The 24,390-nt window shown below is 37.7% G+C and overlaps 2 protein-coding genes across 3 annotated transcripts; one reads left to right on the plus strand and one right to left on the minus strand.

The window, feature by feature from the left end:
• Nucleotides 1–2,231: 2,231 nt before the first annotated feature.
• Nucleotides 2,232–11,207, minus strand: LOC110046653 (uncharacterized). 2 transcript variants are annotated; one of them, XM_089273027.1, is made up of 11 exons: nt 10,986–11,207; nt 10,130–10,231; nt 8,999–9,092; nt 8,822–8,889; nt 8,049–8,167; nt 6,837–6,912; nt 6,086–6,200; nt 5,119–5,472; nt 3,750–3,885; nt 3,426–3,574; nt 2,232–3,048 (listed from the first exon to the last, which is right to left on the minus strand). In XM_089273027.1, the coding sequence occupies exons 1-11, from the start codon at nt 11,097–11,099 to the stop codon at nt 3,005–3,007; spliced, it is 1,371 nt and encodes a 456-aa protein (XP_089129153.1). In that variant the 5' UTR covers nt 11,100–11,207; the 3' UTR covers nt 2,232–3,004. The 2 variants fall into 2 exon arrangements, with proteins under 2 accessions (XP_089129153.1, XP_020608006.2); XM_020752347.2 differs by lacking the exon at nt 10,986–11,207 and adding an exon at nt 10,327–10,493.
• On the plus strand, nt 10,549–23,577 carry LOC110046620 (protein lin-37 homolog). The gene is made up of 12 exons (XM_089273028.1): nt 10,549–10,863; nt 11,765–11,831; nt 12,040–12,072; nt 12,225–12,269; nt 14,794–14,804; nt 15,420–15,464; nt 15,593–15,620; nt 16,370–16,565; nt 17,399–17,430; nt 17,851–17,935; nt 20,979–21,052; nt 22,846–23,577. The coding sequence occupies exons 1-12, from the start codon at nt 10,836–10,838 to the stop codon at nt 22,925–22,927; spliced, it is 726 nt and encodes a 241-aa protein (XP_089129154.1). The 5' UTR covers nt 10,549–10,835; the 3' UTR covers nt 22,928–23,577.
• Nucleotides 23,578–24,390: the final 813 nt, after the last annotated feature.

The raw sequence follows: 24,390 nt of genomic DNA on the forward strand, positions 1-24,390 counted from the left end.
ATGTACGTCGCATTGCCAAAGTCTTTCTTTGAGAAGACAGGCTTTGTGCATTCAATCGTCGATTGGCTGTTGGTTGTTTTGTAGTCTGACTTGACACTATTAAAGTTAGCCTGCAGAGGAGGCGAGATTTTTTCGAGCGAGCGCTCACATCGTAAAAGGTTTAGCCGCCATCTTGAATTTTTCCTGCAGTGGAAGACTGGGGAGAGAAAGAAAGTTTTACCAAGGGGGTGAATGATAGGCGGTCTAAAAAGGTGGTCGCAAGGTTGTAACGCTAACTCGCCCCAATAAGACGCCTGCACTGCAGGCTATATTAAAGCCTGTCTGTCGCCTTCTTCCTATTCCCGATTCGGCCTCAGCTGATTGCTCTAGAATTTCAGTCTTTCTCACATGGAATGTTCATGGCCAATTTTATTTGCATAAATTATGGTCCTGGGTCCCGTTTCTCGAAAGCCATGGAAACTTTTCGGGCCCGTAGTGCCATAGCAAAATGTCGAACCCTACGATTACAGAGCTGTTTTATTCACATATTCTTAATATGAAGAGAAGTTCCCTTCATACAAGAAGTTTCAGGCGTATACGCTTCTCTGTTTTAAGATACAGATGGACTATACAAAATGGCTTTACGGGCCCGAAAAGTTTCCGCGGCTTTCGAGAAACGGGCCCCTGGTGTAGACTTGCCACAAGTCGACCTTTGCTTGATATTATATCCTTCGAACGACGTACCAACAGGCCAGGGAATAATTATTGGAAATAAGGACTTTTAGACATTCTAGCCCTGGTCAAACGGTGCGTGATAGTCAATAGGGAGTTTAGGGTACTTTCTATGGCAAGATTTCCCTTTCCATTATCGCTATAAAATAACCGCGATAAAATATTTTTAGAAACATTACAAAAAGATAAGAAAGCTCAAAAGCTAGACGACGTTTCGAAGTTCACAACATCATTATCAAGTCACAAAGTTAAGAAATTACAAATCGTAAAATACTAATAAGAACAATGGTCACTAATTAAGAAGTAGTATAACAAAGAAAATGCTACTAGACTTAAAACAAAAAGTTTCGCACGTATTAATTCCGTCTGGGTATCCAAAGTAGGCTTGAGTTTCTTGATGTAAAGCATTTCGAATAATAGACAATCGAATTTGCTCCGACTCTTTCTCAAAATATTAAAATGGCTGTCATTCAGTAAGTAGGTGGTTACTGCCGTGAGCTTCAAGAAAATGTTTCCCAATAGCCGAGTATCGGAAATTTCGGTCGGAAGTCAAATGGAAAGCTTCCGACCGGAATATTTAAGATCACCTCTGGAGGTAATCCACTTATTTCGGTCGGAATATTCCGACTGAAAAATGCCGTTCCATTTTTGACAAACCGGTTCACTGCCACACTTCTCGGTACTTATGTAGGGAATTCGGGAAAGGGATAACAAATGGTAACAGCCATTCCTCTTGGTTGGCCCGGTTTGATCGGAAAATGCCGTTCCATTTACTTCGGGTATTCCCACTGGTCTCTGAACGGTCGGTTTGGCATAATGGAAAGCACCCTAATTAACCACGAAGGCGACGCCGAGGACAGCGTCGATTAACAAAAAATGACTTCATATTTTACTCTGAAGCCGTTAGGAGTTTAAAAAAACCACGACAGCAACGTCAACGGAACGGTCGCTAAACAAAAGGTTTAATGAGTAGAACAATGGCTGTGCACGTGCGTTATAATTCTTGGTACATTTCTTTGCCGTCCTCTGCAAAACAACGTGAAATGGCCAAATTTTGCGTTGTCTGCAGAACATGAACCACGACGGAAAGTTTTCTAAATTTTCATTTCAAATTTATCGCTTTGTCCCAGATTTAGTTTCGTGATTGTTTTGACAGTGATAAACAATGTAAATGACTTGACAGTACCGCGAGATTCGTAGGTAGAATATAAATTCGTTTTTTAATCAACGTTGTCCTCGGCGTCGCCGTCGTGGTTACTTAAAGCTCCTTGATTGAAAATCAACTATCATGGACTATCATGCGCTGTTTGACCACGGCTTTAGCGAGTATCATCGAGTTATGATGTACGCAGGAAGTTTGGAGAACACAAAGAAGTGAAAGTGGCCGATAGTGTTGCTCGAGGGGCAGAAACCACACGTCTACGTTGCTCATTATATTTCTCTTGTGTTATAAAACATATAAGCTTATGTTCACTTTAAATTGATTCCCACTCCAGTATATCTAAGCCTTAGTCGGAAAATTCATAAAAAGTAAACTTTATTCCATCATCTGCTCTGTCACAAATATAAATTAAAACAACTTTGCGGGTTGAGCTAAAAGGAAAGAGGAAATAGATAAGAAACGAAAACAGACTTTGCTTGCAGAATGAACAGATTTTAAAAGGGTAGTCGACTCGACGCAACTATTGTTTCAAAAACCTAATGCTTTAGCTTAAAATGCAAGAGGAAAAAAACAGTGTGTCACTAATTTTAAACTGTTTTGGGAGGCAAATAAAACCAAATAAAAAGTAATTCAAAAGTTACTTTGCAATAACGTCCACACGAAAAACAAAAACTAACTTATATCTGGTAATGTTGGGGTACAACTTTTTCAGTGTCTTCAAAGCATGCCTGGTTTTAGGATACCCAGTAAACTTCTTGTGATTTTATGAATGTTCTTTGGGAATTAGACGGCAAACGTTTCTCGCGATACCTCGACAGTGAGGCACCACTCTGAGAAATTAACCCCACACCCTCCCTCCAACGAAAATGACATCCGAGATTCAATCCAAGAAACGGCCGCGCCGATAACGCAACTAAAACAGCCATCCGTGAAGTGTCTCTGACTGGTCGAAATTTCCGCGCAAAATTACAAAACCTAGCAAGGAAAAAATCAGAGAGGTCACAGATGTCTGTGGTACTACGTCATCAACTTATGATTTTTCGATTCGAGCGGTGTCTCTCTCTCGCGCGATTCTTCCCACGCGAGACAGACCCGCGTGTATTCATACTGCCACCGAAGCATCATTCCATATCATCTGGCAGTGTGTCCCTCTACTCTCCTCCGTTTCGTGTTTTCTGCGGAAAATAAATTAAAACGCATTGTTAGACCAAACCACATTTGACCAATCACAACCAACGGAAATAACGCAAAGAACCAATCAGAATTCAAGCAACACGGGCTAAGCAGTGTCAAGCGCGGGAAAACGCGAGACACAACTACTTTTGGTTTGATCCTGATTGGTGGAAAAACAACACGATTACTCTGATTGGTTAGAGCATAGACGCGCTTGCCCGAGCTTTCGCGCCAATTCTAGAGCATGACTTATCTACGTGACTGGACTGATAGTTCTATAAGAGAGAAGATTCGTGTCGTCAAGTAGACTTAAAGTGGACTTAAAGCATTTATTCTACGCAATTACAGAAGCGTCGTCTAACAGGTTCCAGTAGCTTACCTGGTTGATCCGAGTGCCCCGAAATGACAGCTTTGCTTGAGGTTGGATGATACGATTTGGAACAGGCGAAATGTTTGTTGATGGCAGTGTTACTGCAGTTGTTACTTAAAGACGAATTGGGTGGGGCTGCCACGTTTCTGTTGTTACATCTATGAAAAAAAAAAACAAAAACAAAAAACAGAATATCAAATAAAGATGGGTACTTGAAAGCGAAAAAATTACTGCTGTAACAAACATTACCAGGAGTTCACTTGATTCCATGATTCAAACAGCAAAAACATTTGCTCGCAGAGAATTCTCCTACCCATTTAAGCTAAGACATACCTAGTAAAATTCCTGTCAGCTTGTTTGATCGTACGGTTTTCAAGTTTGGATTCGCCTGGCCTCATCAGTACTTCCTCGCTACAGGATATCAACGCTTCTTCAAAACCAAATGACTGATTCCATAAAAGAGGGTCATCTGTTGACGAGACGATTCAAAACATCATTGAAATGATAGACTATAAGTATTCAGGTTAGTCTAATGCCCCCTCGGGGGGGGGGGGGACTTCCGTATAAAAAAGACAGAACCCCTAAGAAGTACCAAGACCCTGTTTTGTGGGCGCGGCTTGAAATTTCTTTCTCCCCAAAGAGGTAACAATTCTTACGTAACACATTATCTCCTGTCATATTGTTTTGGCTCAATACCCTAACGGGTAACCGCAAAAACTCCCGCTGTGGACCTTTCGAGGCTAAACACCCTTAGAGGAACCAAACCCCCTAACCCCTAAGAAGTACGACGAGCACCCCCGTCATTTTTATATGGGGATCCCCGCCCCCGGGGTCTAATGCTAGCAATATTTTACTTTTCATAACTTTGGTGTGACAAAAAGGATTTTAGTCGTAAGATACTTTTCCAGGAAAACTGTGGGAGTAGAGTTTTCAATTGGAACTTTTTCGACCACGACTCGTAATTTTGACGTTATTGTACCTTTGATAAAGTCGGTTTACTAAATTCAAGGACATGTTGAAGTAACACTGTGCACCAAGGAAATAAATTGTGTGTTATTCAAAAACGCAAAGTTAAAGTGATTCATAATACAAAATCTTCGTAAATTCGCGGAATTCAAGTGTCGCGAAATATGCGCACCTCGAAATCGCGAAATAAACGTGTCGCGAAAATTAGTTAGTTTCTAGATAATGAGGGTCTTTCCATATTCTGTTCCTTCGAAACCGCAGGCCGTTTTCGTGTTCTCCTAAAAACCGAAACCGCTCTTCTAGTCCTTCTAGTAGGACGATTGTCATCATAACCGATCCTTTAACGGTACGTAACAAATTCTTTACAATATGTTAGCTCAATAATCGAGTTTCTCCTCACAGAGACCGCAGGATAATAAGAACAGAACAAGTTGTTTCTAGCCCTAAAAGGCAATCTATTGTCGAGGGAGAAGTTTCAAGCAGGATAAAATCGCCGTTCAGTCTTTTGAATGACCGCCAGAAAAACACGCAAAAACTAAGCCAGTGTACCCAGAACAATAATACAGGTAGTGGACACACATTACAATTTCAGGGCTTAACACAAGTTGCACTTCATACGTTGTGATATTTGCACTGTTATTCTGTGCATTTTAAACTAAATTAGATTATTTTCTAACCAAGATCCGCTTACATTACAATCTAGCAATTTTGAAGGGTACAAATGAAAATAAATCACCTTCTGGAAGAACACTGTAGTTCTCTTGTTGTGGGGTGGTTCCACATGTCCTATTTTCTAAAGGCGTGGTCATAGCACTGGTACTGCTTTTCTGGGCTGGCACCATAGCTGTAGGGGTGGAGGCTGCTAAGGGTGTTTTCGGTGGAGGAGGAAAAGAAGGTGTTCTGTTAGATTTGTCCCGTTCAACCAGAGGAGTCCTAAATTCATTTGGTATTCTTGAATTTGGATGCAAGTCTTCTTGTTTTGTCTTAACTGTTGTTGTTGATTCTGCAGGGTGCCTTTCAGAGGAGCTGTTTTGTACACACTTGGAGGTAGAAATGACTTGTGCTTGTCCAGTGTTTTCATGACTGTTACCTGGAACAAGCAAAAAACAAACAAACAAAAAGAAAAAAAGAATACTGGTGATTGCATTTGCTATTGGACAAACACTGATAGACATATCTATAAAGGTAAAATTTGGCCTTTGCTTCCACAAGTATGACCGTGTGATTGTCAGAGTGACAATAAACACTGAATATGGAGATTATCGCCAAAACGCCCAGTACATTAATACAGCTTATCTAGAACTGACCAGACACAAGAATCATTTTTGTTAGCCATTGGTCACGATTACTTTGAATAGGGGAATCTGTAAACACAATGAAACTCCTGTCAACTTTTCATTAATTTTGTTCACCAATAAGGTACAGTTTTTTATTATATTTGAACATATTATTTGCTTGGACAGTGGGAGAGGAAATTCCATAAACCCTCATGTGGGAAGTCAAGTACGGACCATTTTCAATACGTAGTGATGTGCCAAGAGTGTCAACCATGGCCTTGGGGTTGTTTGATCAGCTGAGAAGTTTGAAAAAAGATTGCAAGGAGTAGACCCTGGGAACGAGGATGTGTAGCATAAATGTAGTTGCTGCAAAATAATGTAATTTGAAAGTTAAATCTATACTTCCTGGGCTTGATTTTAACTTACTTCCAGGAGCAGTTTCATTCATCATCCCATGATCCATTCGTTGACCAGTTTTAGGTCTCAACACCACTCTTTGCCCTGGTCTCCTCATGTAGTTTACATCGTACTGAATGGTACCCTTCATAATAATAAGTCTATGTTTACTAAATTAAATAAATGTATATCTGCATGTCAAAGGTTACTAATTAATCTATCCCAAGCTTGTTGCTTCCTGTCAACAATACTCTACCTCCTAGTGGGATGTATAATGGTGTAAATGTTGGACTCTTGATCAACAGATCCAGGCTGGAGTCTTGCCAGGGACATGGTTAATCATGCCTTTGAGTCACAACTGCCATCACTGTAACACTGGCTGGGGAGAAATACTAAAACTAACTTCTCCTGGTGGGAGGTACAATGGTGTAACAGCTGAACTCTGGATCAACAGATCCAGGTTTGAGACGGGGAAATTGTGTTGCCCTTTTTAATAACACTGGCCATTGAACTGAAGGAGATACTCTAACTAAGTCTAACTCCTAATGTGAGGTACAGTCACTGTGGTGTAAGGGTTGAGCTCTGCAGGATTAAAAGATCTAGGTTTTACCCTTGCAGGGACATGGTATTGTGTCAATCAGCTACACAACCCAATTTGCACACATTGGTGTAGTAGCAATACACAAACTGAAGTCTATCCATGCAACAAAAACCAGAGTTTCAATACAGATGTAATTTAGGTCTAGCTAGCACTGTTGAGAAACTCCTCTGTGGCTCTTACTGATTTGGGTTGCTTTGTAATGAACTTCAAATAGTCTTTGTCACTGATACAATTGCCAAGTGACTCTCCAAAACTCCTGCAAAACAAGGAAATACTTAATTATTAATGAGTTGTTACAAGTATAATTATGGCAGATGAATACAATAACATAAGGTTTGGCTTTTGAAGAAACACATGAGGTTGTAAATGGATGCACAAACATTAGGTAAAATATAGCATAGTTGGGGTGATGGTATAGTTATGGCTCATTCAAATTGAAAGCTTGTTTATATGTGGCTAAATGTAATTTAGGCTAAGTTAAATGTAGTTTTATTAATAGCAATATTGCTGGTCAGCAGTCTCCTTCAGGGTGGTGTATGAGGTGGCCGGGGGATTTGTGCAGGGGTACCTTGATTTTACAGCTTGGCTTCAGATGTTAAGTCATTTGGTGTGTTTTTCGCTGTTGGACAGATCTCCTGCAGTCCTTCCAACCCCCTTGTCTGAATTTGTTTCCACTGTTTGGTCAGTGTGATGGTGCCTGGAGGTTGCCTCTCACAGGGTTGTCAAGGATACCCTACGCACTCGGTTCAGTTTGCTTTCGGGCCCCTGACCATCCTTTGAGGTACCATTTCCCAAGCTCATCTATTGTTGATGAGTTAAATGTTTCTATTGATTTATTTGTCCGTTTTTTTTTCCCAAGACAAACGTGTGGGGAATCAAATCAAGGGGTTTCATATGATGCAACTATATGGGCATGCAATATGTGCAAAATCATGTATTTGAAGCCATTTTCTTGCATTGCATGCCAATTTTTGGCTGTTAACATGGGTAAAAAGCACAAAAACTAATAGGTGTTACAGTAGCTGTCAGTAGCATTTTTCATACATGCACATAGTTACGTATCTTTGTTTTCAGCTTATGATGCTAGCCAACAGTGAATATACCAGACAGAGTACCATATCTAGCAAATATTAGTATAAATCTTCTAACGTTCTATCTTGAATGCTGTCCTCTGATTGATTGTGCAACTCACTATCTATTCTATCTATTCTGTTGTAGACAGTGAGTAGCGTTTAAGTACGACTATCACGCGATAAAAATCTGGAGCTCTTAATCTAATAGTTAAATAGATCAGATCCTAACGAGCAGTAGTTAGAGGCCATAAAATGTTATTTGAGGGCAGGCTTATTTTAAAATTTATGTTTAACAAGAATTTTGAAGAAGCGATCTTACTTCAGAGCCCTTTTCAGTCCATCTGTCACAGCTTCTTTTCTTGCCTTCTCAAGTGACAAAGCTTTAGATTTCATTCCCTCTGACACTCCATAACCAATGTCCTCATGAAACACACCATCCTGTAACATTCAAGTAGATTGCACTGAAGGCAAACGTCCTCCTAGCCGGCGAATGCAGACATATTTCCAGCTGTTACTTGTCTCTGCTAAAAGTAACATTTTTTCTGCGGAGATATGGAAATACAACTGCATTTTCTAGCTAGCTTTGCTCTTTCATCCCCAATTAATACCTACTACAGTGTACTACTGCTCAAGGGCGTAGGCGGGGGGGGGGGGGGGGAGGGGGGTCCTGGGCCCGTGAATCCCCTTTTGTAAGCTGTTTTTAAGCAACTAACCTACATCAGGAGTGGAGGTCTACCTGACAATCTGGTGAGTGCCCTCACTTTGACACAGTGTGACCCCCCTTTCAAATATCCTGGCTATGCCCCTGCTGCTGCTACATGTACTACTACTACTACTACTTCTACTACTTCAACTTAGTGATGAACTTCCAGTAAATTATCAGTTTACCACTCAAATCCTTGATCAAAAAAAGTGTATTTAACTAGTAATCTAATATCTGTCTTCAAAATTTCTCCCATTATATTTGTACAATAGAGCAAAGCAGACAGGGAATCAAAAGAGCTCAGTTGGTACATTTAACAAAACATTAATTTCATGTTAATTATTATTTTACTTATTAATTAAATAATTTTAATTAATTAAGATTCTAACCTTTAACTGGACTTTAACAAAAGCACTCACTCCAACATAATATTTGTTTGCCACCTGATCAACAAAGTCTAACAAAATAGACACTATTATCACTAGAGTCAACCTGACAGTGTAAAACTGAGAAATTTGAACCTCATGAATACATGATTGACTTGACGCAAGACACTGCATCCTCACCTATATTTTGATGGGTTACAGAATGTGACCATCCATTGAAACCAAAAGTTTCATTTGCCAAATTGATTATTTTCCATCCTTCCACATAAGCAAGCTGAAAACAGCAATAATATCTCAGACTATGACTATGTTCCCACTTGGTCAGTGCTTGAATGTAGTTCCCAGGTACTTCCTGGATTCTTCCTGGGCACTAATGCCAACACACCTTTTTCCCAAGTACTCACACCATAATTCGGGCACAGTGCCCAATTACCCCGGGGGGGGGGGTACTTTGGGAATTTCTGGGTGGGGGTGTGCCACTGGGACCCTGGAACCCTTGGCCTATACCAGAGCTAGTTCAGCGGAATTTTGCTACCCTATACTAGAATAAACTCCCCAAATCCCCCCATCTATCGACACTGTTGAGGCTGATTTGCGTAAATTTAAACTTGCCGACTTGATTTTTTTATATTTTTGAGTGACAATTCCTGGTTTCCTTAGTCTAGATAAAATCTTCAACCAACTAGTCAGTTTTGTGAAAAATTATACCCTATTCTAGACCTGAACGCTCCGATTTATATACCCTATCCTAGAGTAAACTGCTTGAAAACCATACCCTTCACAGCAGCACATACCTATATAGCCCATATACGGCAGTGCCCCCCCCCCCCCCCTGGACCAATTACCCAGGTACGTCTCCACCTTGTACTTGAGCAATGAATGGTACTTGGGTAGTTGGAGTACCCATTGTCTGAACACAACCCTATTTTGTGTCGGTGCCCAGGCACCAGTGCTCAGCCAACAAGTGTGAACACAGCCTAAGACAATCATCCTCCGGAAAATTAATTAACCTTATAACTACGTCGAAGCATGGTAAAATTGTCATATTTTACCATTTAGTAAATGCTGCTAATTTTTGCTGATTTTTTATCTCAGTGAATTTTTTATTTGACCTATGTGGTTCCTTTTCGTCTAGTTAGTTCTCAATTTATCACCAGCCCATAAATGTAATCATTGACTAGGGATAAATTGAAAAAAGAATCAACAATAAAATAAGAAACGGGACCACAAAAACAAACCGAGATCAGAAATTAACTGCTGACAAGTTACATATTAAACTAACTTAACTTGGATATAAGATGTTAAGCTAACCTTTTGACCACCCGCCCCTGCTCTTTGGCTAATGTACTCTGGGCCAAGCTTTTGATTTAAGGCGTTCTGAATAGCTTCGTGTTCACCGGGAGTGAAATTAGCCTGGAATAGACCAGAAATGAAGGTATCAACTACACACGCGCGAAGCTCTCTTTGAAACTTGCAGAGTCGATCTGAGGCCTTTCAGAGAATCTTACGCTTCCAAATGAAACTCCTGGTGCTCTGTCAGTGTTACACATTATGCTCGAATACTCTCCAGTAAAAGTAAGGCTACTATTTTGTAATTTTCTTCGAGAAAAGTGAGAATATACAGTTCGTAGATGAAAGAAAACTTTGTTTGAAATTTGTCAACATTGATCGAATGACCAATCAAAACACAGGATATGCAAAGACTTATGGGATCTTCAATGTAGCCAATACCACAAACCAATAAAATATAGTCTTTTCATCCGGGGTAGTTTTAGAGGAAAATGGCGTCCAATTCGAAGAAGTTGCACTTTTGTGCTATTTTCTTAAAATAATTTCTCCCAAAGATCCAATGATATTTCGACTGCCGTAGACAAAAGTGCTTTCCGTAGGATATATTTTAATTGTGTAACAGATAGTTAGCTTGATATACGGTTAGTGTATCACGTTTTCAAGCTGGATCGTTCCCAAGTGTAAAACGTGAAAACAAGAAGAGGCAAGGAAAGGATTTTACATTTTGATGGCGAAAAGCGAAGACAATTCCACGGGTAAACTGTTCTTTTTTAGTGTAGTAGCTTTCGTAATAATTTTTTTTATTACAAGCAACAAATTGTATCGTAAACCAAAACAAGCAGACGTTTGTGCTCTTATACGTTCTTCATAAGCTTACCTCATGATCAAGCCTTTCGGAGCAAAGGTCATTGTCAAGACCCCTCCAATCCTCTCTGTTCCTGACAAGGCGTTCTATCTGTGTGCTAGAGTGGCCCTTCGACCGGAAAGTCATGTACACTGCATTAGCAATGACGTTCTGTCCCCTTAGGCTTGAGTCAATCGCAACAATACTCCCCCGGTTTTTCCCCTCTGTAATAGCACCTGATTAATGGCAAATTCCCCAGGGTGGAGACAAAGAACTGTCCTAATTCATCCTCCTCTGAGTCTCCTTAGTTCTAAGGAACCAAGGCCAAAACCACAAGGGTTGTCAAATCCTTTGGGGTTATCCCTGAGAAGACATAAGTCCTACTTGTGCCTCTAATAATCTTTAAGTTTACAGTAAATTATACCCTCTAATGCATACTATCAACACAATTCTGTTGTGTTTATCGTTTTGTAGTAGACTTACAAGTTTCTAAGCTATAAATTTGAGGTTTTGTTTAATTTACGTAGCACTGAGTGTGACAGAGTTACCTTCCTGTGCATGTACCAGTCAAAAAGCAGGAATTACTTTAAACTGTAATGTGCAGGTCCAGAACATACCCATACTCCCCCCACAGAAGGGATTGGAATTTCCTGGGGGTGGGGGGTTCTGTAACCAAAAAATTTTAAGAAATGTGTGAAGCTTTATTGGAATTTCCAGAGGGGTGGGGGGGGGGGGGGGTCTTAGAAAAAATCCCTTCCGTGGGGGAGGTATGGATATTTTCTGGACCTACACAATCTGACTTCTGCTTTCAGGGGTTAGAAGTGCTAGGGTTAAACTAGATGTGTTGCTGAAAGATCTTATAAAGAAAACAGAAGAAAGGTGACTTGTTAATAATAACTGCTGTTTATTTACTTACCATGAAAGAAATCTTGATGACCAGATTAATGAGTTCATTTTGATCAGAGTTAACTTTTTTCCCTTTCATTTTGGAAGAAATAAGAGTTACTGGTATACAGCTGTTCTCTCAGGCTAGAGTGTGTATGCACTATTTTATTTTATTCTTGTTTTTTTTTTTTTCACTCAACAGCAGTGAAGATGAGGCCAGTTCTACAGCAGGAGGGTAAGCTGAACTATAGCTGAAGGTGTTAATTTTCACAGTGTTACAAGTCTAAGTACATTTGTTCACCTAAACCATTTTTTCTCTTAGCAAAGGTCTCCTTCAAAGTCTTTCTATCATTGGTAGCTGAGTTCATTATTTTGTTCTTTTTTTAGCACTGTGTCATTTCAAATGCCACCACCGTCGACTCCAACTAAAAGGTCAGCAGATTAAGTGTGTGTTTATTATAGCCAGCAGGAGTCACTGACAACAAGCAGTAATGAATTTGAACAGGATAGTTTGGTAGCAAAATAAGCACTCCCCTTCCCTACCCCCCTCACGATGTTTCCTTTAACTTTTTTCTGATTCATCCCAATGAAATTTGATACTATTTTAAGATGGCTCACTATAGTTTTACGGTTGGTTTTTCAGCGAAATCTATAAGACCAGTTTTTTGCAGCGGTAAAAGACATAAATTGGCAAAAATAAAAAAAACTGCCTTTACAAACCCTTCTTTTTTGTGTTTAAAATGTGTATCCCACTTGGTGCGATGTGCTGTGAAAATTTTGGAAGATTTCACCATAGGAAATTCAAGAAAATCACAAATAAAGCCATGTAAAAAGTAACAAACACATTTGTGTGGGCAATTATAATTCAACAGGGCTCAAAACAATTTTCGGACTGTGGCCGGTCATGTTGACTGAGGGTGTCATTTTGTTTCGTTTGTGATGTACATTTGTGGTGCCAAGTTTCAAGAACACTGCTTCAATATTCCTGGAGATATTGTTTATTCAGTACTTTACCATTTTTAGTTGCAAACAGTATGACATCATCACTGATCTTATTTGCACAATAGGAAAACATCAATATCTCTAAAATGAAAAAAGATGTTTCAAAAAGAAAAACGCCATTCTTCTCTGTTTTGAAAGGCCTTTCAAATAAGCAGAAAATATTTTTCATGTTATGTGCACTTTAAACCTACAAATACAATTTGTTTGTTCCAGTCGATACTAGACTGTTTAAAATTTAGCCTAATACAAAGAAAAGATTAAAATTTAACCAAAGATAGCCTTGGCAGCGCTCAGCAGCTCAATGAAGTGGCACATTGTCAGTGGAATTCTTCCCACCTGCCAAAGAAAAAGTATTGAACAGATTCATATTTGACAAAACTTCGAATTTTTTGATCGGTCTATTGAATTCCATGAGCTGCTGTTTTGATGTTCTACAAAGTATTTATGTCCATCAGGACGTAAATGAAACCAAACATGCATCAGTAGATCCAAATTTTGGGCTTCAGAAATAACTGGGTAAACAATAGCCGAAGAAGAAGTTTCTGTTTCCTGGATTCTCTCCCGTGTAAACGTACAACAAATCATCGCATTACTATGAATACGGCTACAGTTACACAACAAGTGTTAGGTAGTTTCTTAATGATGTGACTAAAATTAAGTTCTAAAGTGTAAGTGTGTATGTGTAGTCATATTTTGGAAAGAGTTTTCATTCATGAAGAACTAATGACCATCATTCGGTAGATTTTACTGAAAGTGGGTAGATTTTGGTCACGTGCTAAGCAACGAGTTGAGAGTGTCTCAAATTTCATTCGCGGACAAAATAACTTTACAGATACAGATACTGATAGTAAGGCCTTCGGCTTTTTTGTTGGTGCATAACTATTTTCGTCCGTTTTGTAACAGCTTTGTAACAGTAAATTAGATACTGGTTTCGTGCTTAATGTTACATTTACGGCTTGATGGAAATGAAGCAGACTGCAAAATGTGTGTTTCAATGTCCCAGAGTCCCATAGTGTCTATAAGTTGGAAACAACTTGACAATTGAGCGAAAAGTTTTGTTTTGCCATCTTGTTCGTCGATTTTTGTGCAGTGAAAGTGAAAGAACGACAAATATCTTGACATCTGTAGAGCAGTGCCTTTGAAATATACGCCAACAAAGAGAGGTGCTCTGTGACAAAAATGTGGGACAGTTAGGCAAATCTAAAGCGTCATGACAAGCTGAATCTGATCGGATTCCCTTTGCCATACGGAAAACCCTTGCTGTTCAAAAGGCTCAATAGTTTTGAATTCTGAATTGAAAACTACTGCTGTCCTAACAGATGAAAATGTTTTTTTGCACAGATAGCAGCAGTTCAAACAGCTGAATATTTTTCTGAATGGATAACCCCAGCCATTTGAATAGCATTGAACGTATGGCAAATAGCAAGCAAAAAACTTTTAGCCGTTCAAACAGCTACCCGTTGGTGTATATTTTCATGTGAGGATTACAGTTGAGGATTTGATTGTTTATTCAAGAATGAACAACAGGACTGTCTCAACATGACGTGACTGGTCAACATGACCGCCGAGTGAAGTTTTTGGCCGGTCAAGTCACCATTCTGGCCGGACATTGTCTGTTGACCGGCCGTTATTTCGAGCCCTGTTCAAGACTAAAACCCAAAATTTTAAGAGAAATGATGGTAAAACACTGTTTAATCATTGCTTATTACTTGTGATAAGTTCGAGAGGACTGGGTGTAAAAACGAATGCAAAAACAGCATTCAAAACATAACATCTGTGCACGCAACGTCATAAATGATTACTCTATGGAGCCACCTTAAGGGAGAAGTACCTGAGGTTTTGATAACTTTACAGTGCTAGCTAGGAATTTGTCTGTGATGTTTGTCCACAGTACTATGGTGTAGAGATTGATTTTGGTTTTCTTCTTTTCATGCTATCCCTGTACCAAATAAAGGAGTGCCTCAGGTAGGCTTGTCATAGTGAAATGATAATCATAGTATTTTTGATTTAGTCAATCTTTAAGCTTAAAGTCTTTAGTCTTTGTCAAAGTGATACCTCTGATTTAATTTCCATGATCTCTATTTCAAATTGGATTTTGGTTTAAATCTCACATTTTAATTATGTAAATATGTGTCTTCTCTGTACAACTTTAATAACATGATTGTGAATAATTGCTTGACCATTTTTATTTTTAATTGTAAACATACTTTCTGTAGACTTTTGTTGCTATTTTTATTTCATTGCATGTCTGTGAAATAGCTATTTAGCTCAGTGCATTTGACCATGTTAACTAAAGGTTACTGGTATATTATCTTATCTTGCATGGTAGCTTATAATAAATAATACACGGTATCTCACCTTCAAATTTGCTTACTGTGCATTTGTGTAATTATTACCAAAACGCTCAATAAGCAAATTTGAAGTTTCTGCCAATCAGCGGTGGAACATTGGGCTGCAAATTCCAAATTTGCAAAGAAATAAACACCTAGTTTGCCTATAAGAGTTTTCTGTAATTTACATCTTAGTTAAATGAGTTGGTAACTTGATCACTTCTGCCATGTTTGTTGTTTTGTCTTGTAGGGAAAACCCCAAGGAAACGACGCAAAAAAGATATAGGATACGATGGTCAGTGAGGAACATGTATTAATAAATGCTAAAGGAGTACAAGTAAATGTGTAAATGATTTAACATGAAAATCGCGTTAACTGCTTAAAAACAACTTCATGTGATTTCTAAATTTTGTTTCTCTACAGATGGAGATGGGACTAGTCAGAATCGTAAGTGCTTGCAGTTAAGATTTTAAAATGACTTCATCAACACTGTTCAGTACTAAAATTTATTTTTTTCACATCAACACCTTAGCTCCCCACAATATCAGTAAACACTTTTGGTCAACTGATTTACTGGTAGTCACACTTTTTCAGTTTTCTCAGTTACCATACATCATCCAACAAAATAATTCAATATATCTGACCAGTATTCAAAAGGAATCATGTATTCTAAAGGCAATATTGTTCTGTTTGTACGTCTCCCATGCGATCAGTCACATGTGACAAATTGCACAAGAATTTGTAACCTCCCAAATGAATCATCACATGATTTGAATTGAGTGGCGACAAGGATGGCATGCAACACATTAACCAAATCCATCTATCCTCCGTTTTCTTTTCTTTGTAAATGTTCCCTTAGCTTTCTCTGATTTTGCTCTTTGTTTTTCTCTTTTGGCCTTTGATCTTGGCGAATCTGGATGCTTCTTCTGTATAGCGAGGTAAGCCTTCTGTTTTTTGTTCGCTGTGGACATGTGAAAAGCCAATGCATAGTAGATATCAGGGTTGTTCTTGTACTGTAAAGTAAACTTGTTAAGAAAAGGCTTCCCTCTTTCTTTGTGTTTGAGATCCCTTGCTGTTTGCATCCTGTGGAGAGCTGTTGACTATTCCAATAATCTAGATTGCTTTCATTTACATGGTGGTCTAAGTATATGGCAATGTTATATTCTATAATCAGGTGTCTGTGTTATTTTTTCTTTTTAGTTTTGTTATGAAGTTGTTTGACCGCAGTGTGGATTTTGCCCAATTTAATGAAGACCCACCACTGTACGCCCTAGCACGAGCTTGGATGCAGAATAAACCATATGGAACAAAGTCATCTGATTCACAAGAGGGCAACCAAGATGGTGACTCTCCATCAAGCAGCCAAGAAAGTGGCATGTCTTCTGCAACACACAGTGTTAGTAAAAGAACATACTGTATGTGGCTTATTCCAGTATACAGCCCATTACTCATTCACAAAACTTTGGTTTTCGACGGTGTTTTTTGTTAATTTTGGTGATTTAAATGGAATAAGTTTTGACTTGTAACAATCCTGTGAGTGTCTGTTACATTTACATCTGAAAAACACTAATTTAGAGGAAAATAAACTCAAAGCAACATAAGTGTAAACACAGAAAGCCCTGATCTAATCATCAAATCGCTGTATCAGAATAAATTTGCATTGCCTGGCAGGCCTGTTTATTTGAGGAATAAAAAAGGTTTCTTTTGTTTCAAAAAGAATTGTAACAAAAACCAAACTCAAGTTTTTTGCATACATTATTTTTCAAAAGTGAAGTGCAAACCACGAAAAAAAGGCAATGGTTTTCAATTAAATAAAATTTTTGAAGGTTATATGCAAATAATTACTAGACACTTGTGAACAAAATGGCACAAACTTCCCTCTTATGCCTTTAATTAGCAACCAGCAATCATCAGAGTAAGGGATCTGAGCTATGGCTGAACTTGCAGTAATATTACTCACATCACAGAGAAAATGGCTTGGTTATCACAACTGATGTGCTCATGAGTGCTTTTTTAAGTAGGCTGAGCTTCACTGTTCCTACTCTCAAACTTGCTGTGACAAAAATTTTGTTTTTCCCTTTTTTTTCCCCTAAAACTGGAGTAATTCTACTGTTATCATGTACCTATTTTTTTTTCCATTGGTCCCAACAAAATAACTTCATGGTAATAGTTAGGTTATCTGTTACCTTAATTGTTTCCTTAGATCTCCAATACTTTTATTTTTTCCAGAATGGTGAGGGTGATCCTAAAAATGTGTACAGGTATTATATTTTTTCTATTCAGTGTATTACAAAACCTTCTAGCCCCATGGTGGTCACCATCCCAATTCAATATTTCAAGCTAGACTTTTAAACTGTAAGCACACAGAATAAAGCTGTTAATCAACAACGAGAATGTGAAAGCTCAGCAGTTTATTTTGTCGCAGGCTTAAGGGATTCAGTGACTAGTAAACAAGTTTGTGTGAAGACTTGCAGTATTGAAAATTCAACTAACACAGGATACCTCCCTGTAATTAAGAGTCAAATCAATGGTAACAATGAAAACTATTGAAACTACGTGATGGTTTAGTGTTAGGAACACCAGCACAGATATGCTCTTGAGGCTGCAAAATCACTTTCTACCTTCCAAGAGCCCAAAGCAATGAATATAGTACTGTAAATTTTTACTCCTGTTTTGTAAAGTTTTCCAGATCCAATTAAACTGATTGAAGACTGTAACATGAACAGCACTCATTCCAAAGGGACGCTGTCTCTTGATATTCATTACGTGAGTACAGAACTTTTGAAACTCAAAGTACAAAATAGTTATGCCAGTGAGCAGTTACATCACATTTTTGTCTGGCACTAAATGTATTTTGCCTAACAAATTTCAAACAAACGTGAGTCTGTAGAACTCTTATTAGTATAAAACATACAGGAGTTTAGTACAGAAAATAACATAAACAGAAGAGAAGCATTCGTATTCACACTTAATTTCCCCATCACTCCCTTGGTGTTTTATATCAGACAAGGGCAGCTAGTTGATGCCTTTTTTCCTATTGTGGGAATAGCTGAAGGTAGCCTTCATTGGATTAGTGTTAAAACAGTCTATTCTGGAAGAGTAGCTATGCCCCTAGACTCTTTGTGCTACAGAAACAGGGACAAACTCTCATGGTATGGGTCATATTGGCTTGAATGCAGACCCTTGATATTATATAAATACAGTGGAATGCTGATTTCTCAAACTATAGATTTCTCAAAAAAGCCACCTGAAAAGTCGAACCAAAAGTTGTTTTCCTTTCACTCCTTATAATTATCTTAAACTCAGTATTCTAGCTATTGTGTGTAACTGAAAACTTCATTTTCAATTTTTGAGTTATTTTTTTGTAAAAAAAATACCTCTTAGTCGGCGCGTCGAGTATGTTATGGACAGGTCAATGGGTGAGTGAGTGAGTGAGTGAGAGATGTATGTATGTCACACCAATCAGATTGGATCTACTATGAACAGCCAATCAAATTTCTTGTTGTAAAGGTAAATGGTATGTGAGAAACACAAGGACTTTGGTGGTTGAAAAATAAAGAGTGATGTGTATGTTGCCGGTTTGTGATTTTTAGTCCGGTTTGGAGGACAGTGTGACAGTTACATACGTACATTGGGTTGTTTTAGAGTGCATAATTTTCAGTGCAATGGTGGCTAGTTATGAACGTGATGAGTCTTGAGTTTTGAAACAGTTCATGAGTTAGAAGTAGGCAAATGCAACGAGATATTTTTATTTTTAATTACAAAGGGTAACTTGATACTTTTGTTTTTCACAAGGAGTTAATTCAATTAGAGGTCACGAATCGTCGGTTCTAGTTCTTAGGACATGTTTTAGAGGAGACGAGACTATTTAGATTTGAAGTATTTCTAACGTTTACAATAGTAAGTGCAGGTAACGATTGTTTTGTTCTTATTGCACGCAAATATAACGAGACATTTTTATTTGTTAGTTACAATGGGTAATTTGACACTCTTGTTTTTCACAAGGTAGTAAATTCAATTAGAGCTGGCGAATCGTCACCACTTGTTCCCACGAGATGTTTGCTATTTTTAGTTACAAATGGTAACTCAACACTTTTGTTTTTCATACGGGAGTTAATTCAATTAGAGCTTACAAGTTATCGGCTATTGTTCCCAGGATATTAAACAAAAAAGAAGCTTTCATTTCTAGAGTGTTTTTACGTCTCTGCAGTAGCAGTTAAATAGTTTTATTTGATGACATTCATTTTAGTCTGATATTTTAAAGGTAAAAAGTATGAAAACTGTTCAAATGTTCTTTGAAGACTGCGTGGCGTCAAGTTAAAGTGCATTTAATTAAATCAGACTTTCAACGTGTCAGAGAGGTTTTTTCCTTTCTTTCTATTTTTGAGTTATTTTTTTTTCCAAAAAAATACCTCTTAGTCGGCGCGTCGAGTATGTTATGGGTCAATGGGTGAGTGAGTGAGTGAGAGATGTATGTATGTCACACCAATCAGATTGGATCTACTATAAACAGCCAATCAAATTTCTTGTTGTAAAGGTAAATGGTATGTGAGAAGATCTGATCCCGATAAAGTTCAGAACGACCGTATTCATTCTTCTATAAAAGAGGAGGAAGTATTCATATATTGGGTTTACTTCGACATTTTCTGTGGGTTAGGCTGAGAATTTTAGTTAAATGAACGAGATGAGCCTTGAGGTTTGAAACAGTTCGTGAGTTCGTAGTATGCAAATGCAACGAGATATTTTTATTTTTAGTTAAAGGTAACTTGATACTTTTGTTTTTCACAAGGAGTAAATTCAATTAGGTCACGAATCGTCGCTTCTAGATCTTAGGACATGTTTTAGAGGGGACGATACTTTAGATTTGAAACAGTTCTAACGTTTACATTAGTAAGTGTGGGTAACGATTGTTTTGTTCTTGTTACATGTAAATATAACAAGATATTTTTGTTTATTAGTTACTAAGTGTTATGTGACACTCTTGTTTTTCACAAGGGAGTAAATTCAATTAGAGCGGACGAATCGTCACCACTCTTTCCCACGAGATGTTTGCTATCTTTAGTAACAAGTGGTAACTTAACACTTTTGTTTTTTATATGGGAGTAAATTCAATTAGAGCTGACAAGTTATCTTCTATTGTTTCCAGGATATTAAACAAAAAAGCTTTCATTTCTGGACGGTTTTTACGTCTCTGCAGTAGCAGTTTAAAAGTTTTATTTGACGACATTCATTTCAGTCCGATATTTTTTAAGGTAAAAAGTGTGAAAACTGTTCAAATGTTCTTTGAAGACTGCGCGGCACCAAGTTAAAGTGCAATTTAATTAAATCAGACTTTCAACGTGTCAGAGGTTTTTTTCTCTTTCTTTCTATTTTCGGTGAAGTTGTGTTGTGTTGTGTGAAAAGGTAAACTTACGTCTCATATAAAATGTGAAAAAGTCCCTAAATTAACTTGAGTATTTTTGAGCAAAAATTCCTCTTGGGGGTTGGAAGGGTTATGTGATCGGTGAGTGAGGGAGTTATGCATGTGCGCGTGTCACACCGGGTTGTATCAAAGAACGAATCAAATTGCCTGTTAGAAAATAAGATGGTATCTACATTAATCTGGAGACATGTCAGATTACTGTAGTTTGTTCAGTCAAACATTTTATGGCTTACTATTTAGCTATCTTACCATGACCAATGTAACATTGCAACCAAAGAAAAAATGTCAAATTAACCAAATCATTACTGTACCATGAATGCTCCAATCTCCGACACTTCACACAAAAAAATAACTCTTGCACGCCTTGTGTGCCTATGTTTCCTTTAGGATCTTGATAAAGCTCCAGCAGTGAGTGACCTCAAAAGAAATCACATTGATAGATGGAAGAAGGTTAAGACCAAGTGAGTGATAAATGAAATTAATTCAGAATATTAAAATAAAATGAATGCAATAAAACTGTTTTATAAAATAAAATTTTAATTATTATAATTGATTAAAAATAAAATTTGTTTAATTATTTAACATAATTAAAGGTAATATTAATGCAAAAAATACCATTTTCATAAAAGGATGCTAAAGCAGCTAAAACTGTAAAAATCTACTTGTATTGTGAAACATGAAGAATTTCATTTAAAATTGAACGGTTTTAATCAGAAAATCTTCGAATTCAATTTATCATTGCCATTTAAAACATGGTCTGGCCACTTCAATATACAAATTTTGTTCACACCAAAATATGGTTATTATGTAAAGCCAGAAATTGTTTTAACAGGTGTTGATGAATAATGCAGGGCTGTAAATAAGGGCTGTAACCTGTAACATCTGCTACAGCTGAGTATGTTTGTGTTGATGTTACGGGGTCAACTGGACTATAGTTAATACAATTTGACTTTAAAATTTTAAAATATTTTACAATAACAATACTTGTGGACTGCACACAGCAATAACATATAATCTTGCATAACTGAGTTTATTAATTGACCGGTTTTGTATGCTAGTGAGGCTTCGTCAGGATTAAACTTCAAGGTCCAAAGATGGAACTTAAAGTGCCTATGAAGTAAAAAATAATTGCTGATTTTGAAAGGCTTTTTAAAGTAAAGAAGAATGGCATTTCCCTTTTTTGCATATCTTCTTTTGTTCTAGAGATATTTACGTTTTTGTATTATGCAAATGAGGAAAGTGATGTCATAGGTGGTTCCATTTGAACAGTAAAACACTGAATCAAGAACATCTCTAGAAATATTGGAGCAGTGTTCTTCAAACTTGGCACCACAAATGTGCATCACAAAAGAAACAGAATAACACCTTCTGTGTTGTTGCCATGGCAACACTTTTGGCTCCAGTCTCTTTCTGTGAAAAACCAAATATGCCAATTTGTAACCTTTCAAAAAGGGACAGAGGGTCTTGCTTGGAACACACATGATTCCCATATTGTCTTAACTCTCCCCATTAGATTGTTGGGAGTGGATGATCCTTGTTTAAGATAAAATCTGTAATGTTAGTTTTAATTAAAACAGGACCAGTGGCATAACTGTTATCATGGCGACGACACGACGGGTGTCATTTTGTTTCTTTTGTGATGTACATTTCTGGTGCCAAGTTTAAAGAACACTGCTTTAATATTTCTAGAGATATTCTTGATTGAGTGTTGAACTGTTTTAGTTGAACCACCTATGACGTCATCACTTATAATACAAAAATGTGAATATCTCTAAAACGAAGAAAGATACTCCAAAAAGGAAAACGCCATTCTTCTTTACTTTGAAAAGCCTTTCAAATCAGCAGCAATTATTTTTTACTTCATAGGCACTTTAATTTATACTAAACCTTTGTGGTACAAAGTACACTCCTACCATAGGATGTCATTAACAAAACACCCACAAGAAATATGTGCAGGATATGACTAAATTCCTGTGCTAGAAAATGCGCAATGTAAGTGGGGCTCACAGATTTAATGTTACACGTAAATCAGTGAGCCCCACTTACATAACAAGTTTGTTACAATACAGTTGTGAGGATCAAGGGTAGATGTTACTCAAAACTTAATGACAGCCCTGAAATTGGGCCATGTTTCTAGATTAATACATAATATTCTTGACAGAGCCACATACACAAACTATATGTATGATAACTGTTCAAGACTTGTGAATGAAATATTGAGAGGTATTAACATTTTTGTGTGTTTCTGTTGCAGCTGGAGAGACTACTCTTTCCAGAGACAAGCCCGCTATACTCCAAGTATAAAAAAGATACGAGAACTATTTGAACATCAGTAACATGTCATGTGAAGAAATGTGCAACATTTTATTTTGACTTGGGTACTTAAGTGTATATTATACATACCATGCCAGGGTTGCCCCAAAGTTTTGAAGCTGGCAGCGTTATTGTTAGAGAAGGCAGCTGAATTTTACCGTCTTTTTCTGAAGAATCAGACCACTTGGGGTGTCGTAGCTAGAGAGAGTAGCTAGCCTAGATTGTGAAGAAGATGGTGATTTTAGCTGGCAGCTGGCCTACTGTACATGTACTTTTGACAACCCTGGATATCTGTACAATCATGTAATTATGTTCTGGTACAGGCTTTTTGTAAGTATAATTTTTAGTTAGTAGTTGCAAGTTTTGTAGTTTTTCATGCTGTGGCAAGACTTACAGTTACATGAAAGGTAACCAAAGATGGAAATACTGCAACAGTATTTGGACTATTTGTATCGGGTACTACCTGATACAAATAGACTATTATGATGTTGCAGTATTTTAATCTTCGGTTACCTTTTATATGTAACTGTACCATAGTCATAAGCAACAAACATTATACCATTAATTAGGGCAAGGACTGTATTCTCTTAGTTAATAACCAGATCCTTGTTCAAAATGGTAGATCTACAGACTTGGAGTCTAGTTAAAATAAACACTACTAGAATTTGTTCAAGGTACTGCCTTTTATTTGAAGTTACACCTCTATCCCCTGCATCCGTCTCAGCAATCAACCCCCCCCCTCCCTCCTCAGGGGAGGGGGATGTAATCAATCAAGTTTTGTACAGGGAGGTTCCACCCCAAAGTCCAACTCCTTGCTCTTTTGTTTACCACTTTGACAGAAAAGTACCCTTTCTGTATACCTTTTACAGAAAAAAAGACCCCTTTTCTGCACCTTTTTAACAACACTGCATCCCTTTTCTGAACCCTTGGAATATAGTCAATGAGCAATACTACAGGAGAACATCAAGCATTACCAGAAGAGATGATAGCCAAGAAAATAACTCAGCCTGATCAATCGATGAGTGGAAATCCAATCGATCAGTCGATATCAATCAATGACAATTAGTTAATTGTTGTCGATTGCTATTGGCCAATCGATGACCAATCGATAATCACAAGCTCGAGTCCTCTAATTGCTATTGATTGCTGTTATTTAGCAGGATCATTTTCAATGCAATTAGCACTCTGGATAATTCTTGAAAGAACATATCAAGGGAATGAAAATATTCTGCCAGTGAACTTTTAACAAAGGAGCAACCTATCAGTTGCACGAATGGGAACATTTTTATTGCAGTCATGGTTTACATTTTGTAAAGAATTATAGTTTTGCATTTGGTTCTGTTATGAAGATCAATAAAGTATCGTTGCTGTTGTTCACAAGGGAAATGGCAGCCGAGCATTCATTACGTTTAATCCCAGGGTTTTAACGTACAACGATGATATAAAGCCGTAATACGCAGCGGTCATTTCCTGCTCGGTGTTTATT

Source organism: Orbicella faveolata, unplaced genomic scaffold, assembly GCF_042242905.1.
Source record: "Orbicella faveolata isolate gen_17 unplaced genomic scaffold, um_ofav_v1 contig_35, whole genome shotgun sequence".
Classification (NCBI taxonomy): Eukaryota; Metazoa; Cnidaria; class Anthozoa; order Scleractinia; family Merulinidae; genus Orbicella; species Orbicella faveolata.

Bases quoted from the DNA above. Each gene is read 5' to 3' on its own strand.
- LOC110046653 (XM_089273027.1), bottom strand. From the start codon at position 11,099: ATGACTTTCCGGTCGAAGGGCCACTCTAGCACACAGATAGAACGCCTT. The intron at 8,168-8,821 runs GTTAGAATCTTA...TGAATGTTACAG, and splicing joins TTGTTAAAGTCCAGTTAAAG to GATGGTGTGTTTCATGAGGA. The intron at 3,049-3,425 runs GTAAGCTACTGG...TATTTTCCGCAG, and splicing joins GGGGCACTCGGATCAACCAG to AAAACACGAAACGGAGGAGA.
- LOC110046620 (XM_089273028.1), top strand. From the start codon at position 10,836: ATGGCGAAAAGCGAAGACAATTCCACGG. The intron at 11,832-12,039 runs GTGACTTGTTAA...TTCACTCAACAG, and splicing joins ATAAAGAAAACAGAAGAAAG to CAGTGAAGATGAGGCCAGTT. The intron at 16,566-17,398 runs GTTAGTAAAAGA...TATTTTTTCCAG, and splicing joins TGTCTTCTGCAACACACAGT to AATGGTGAGGGTGATCCTAA.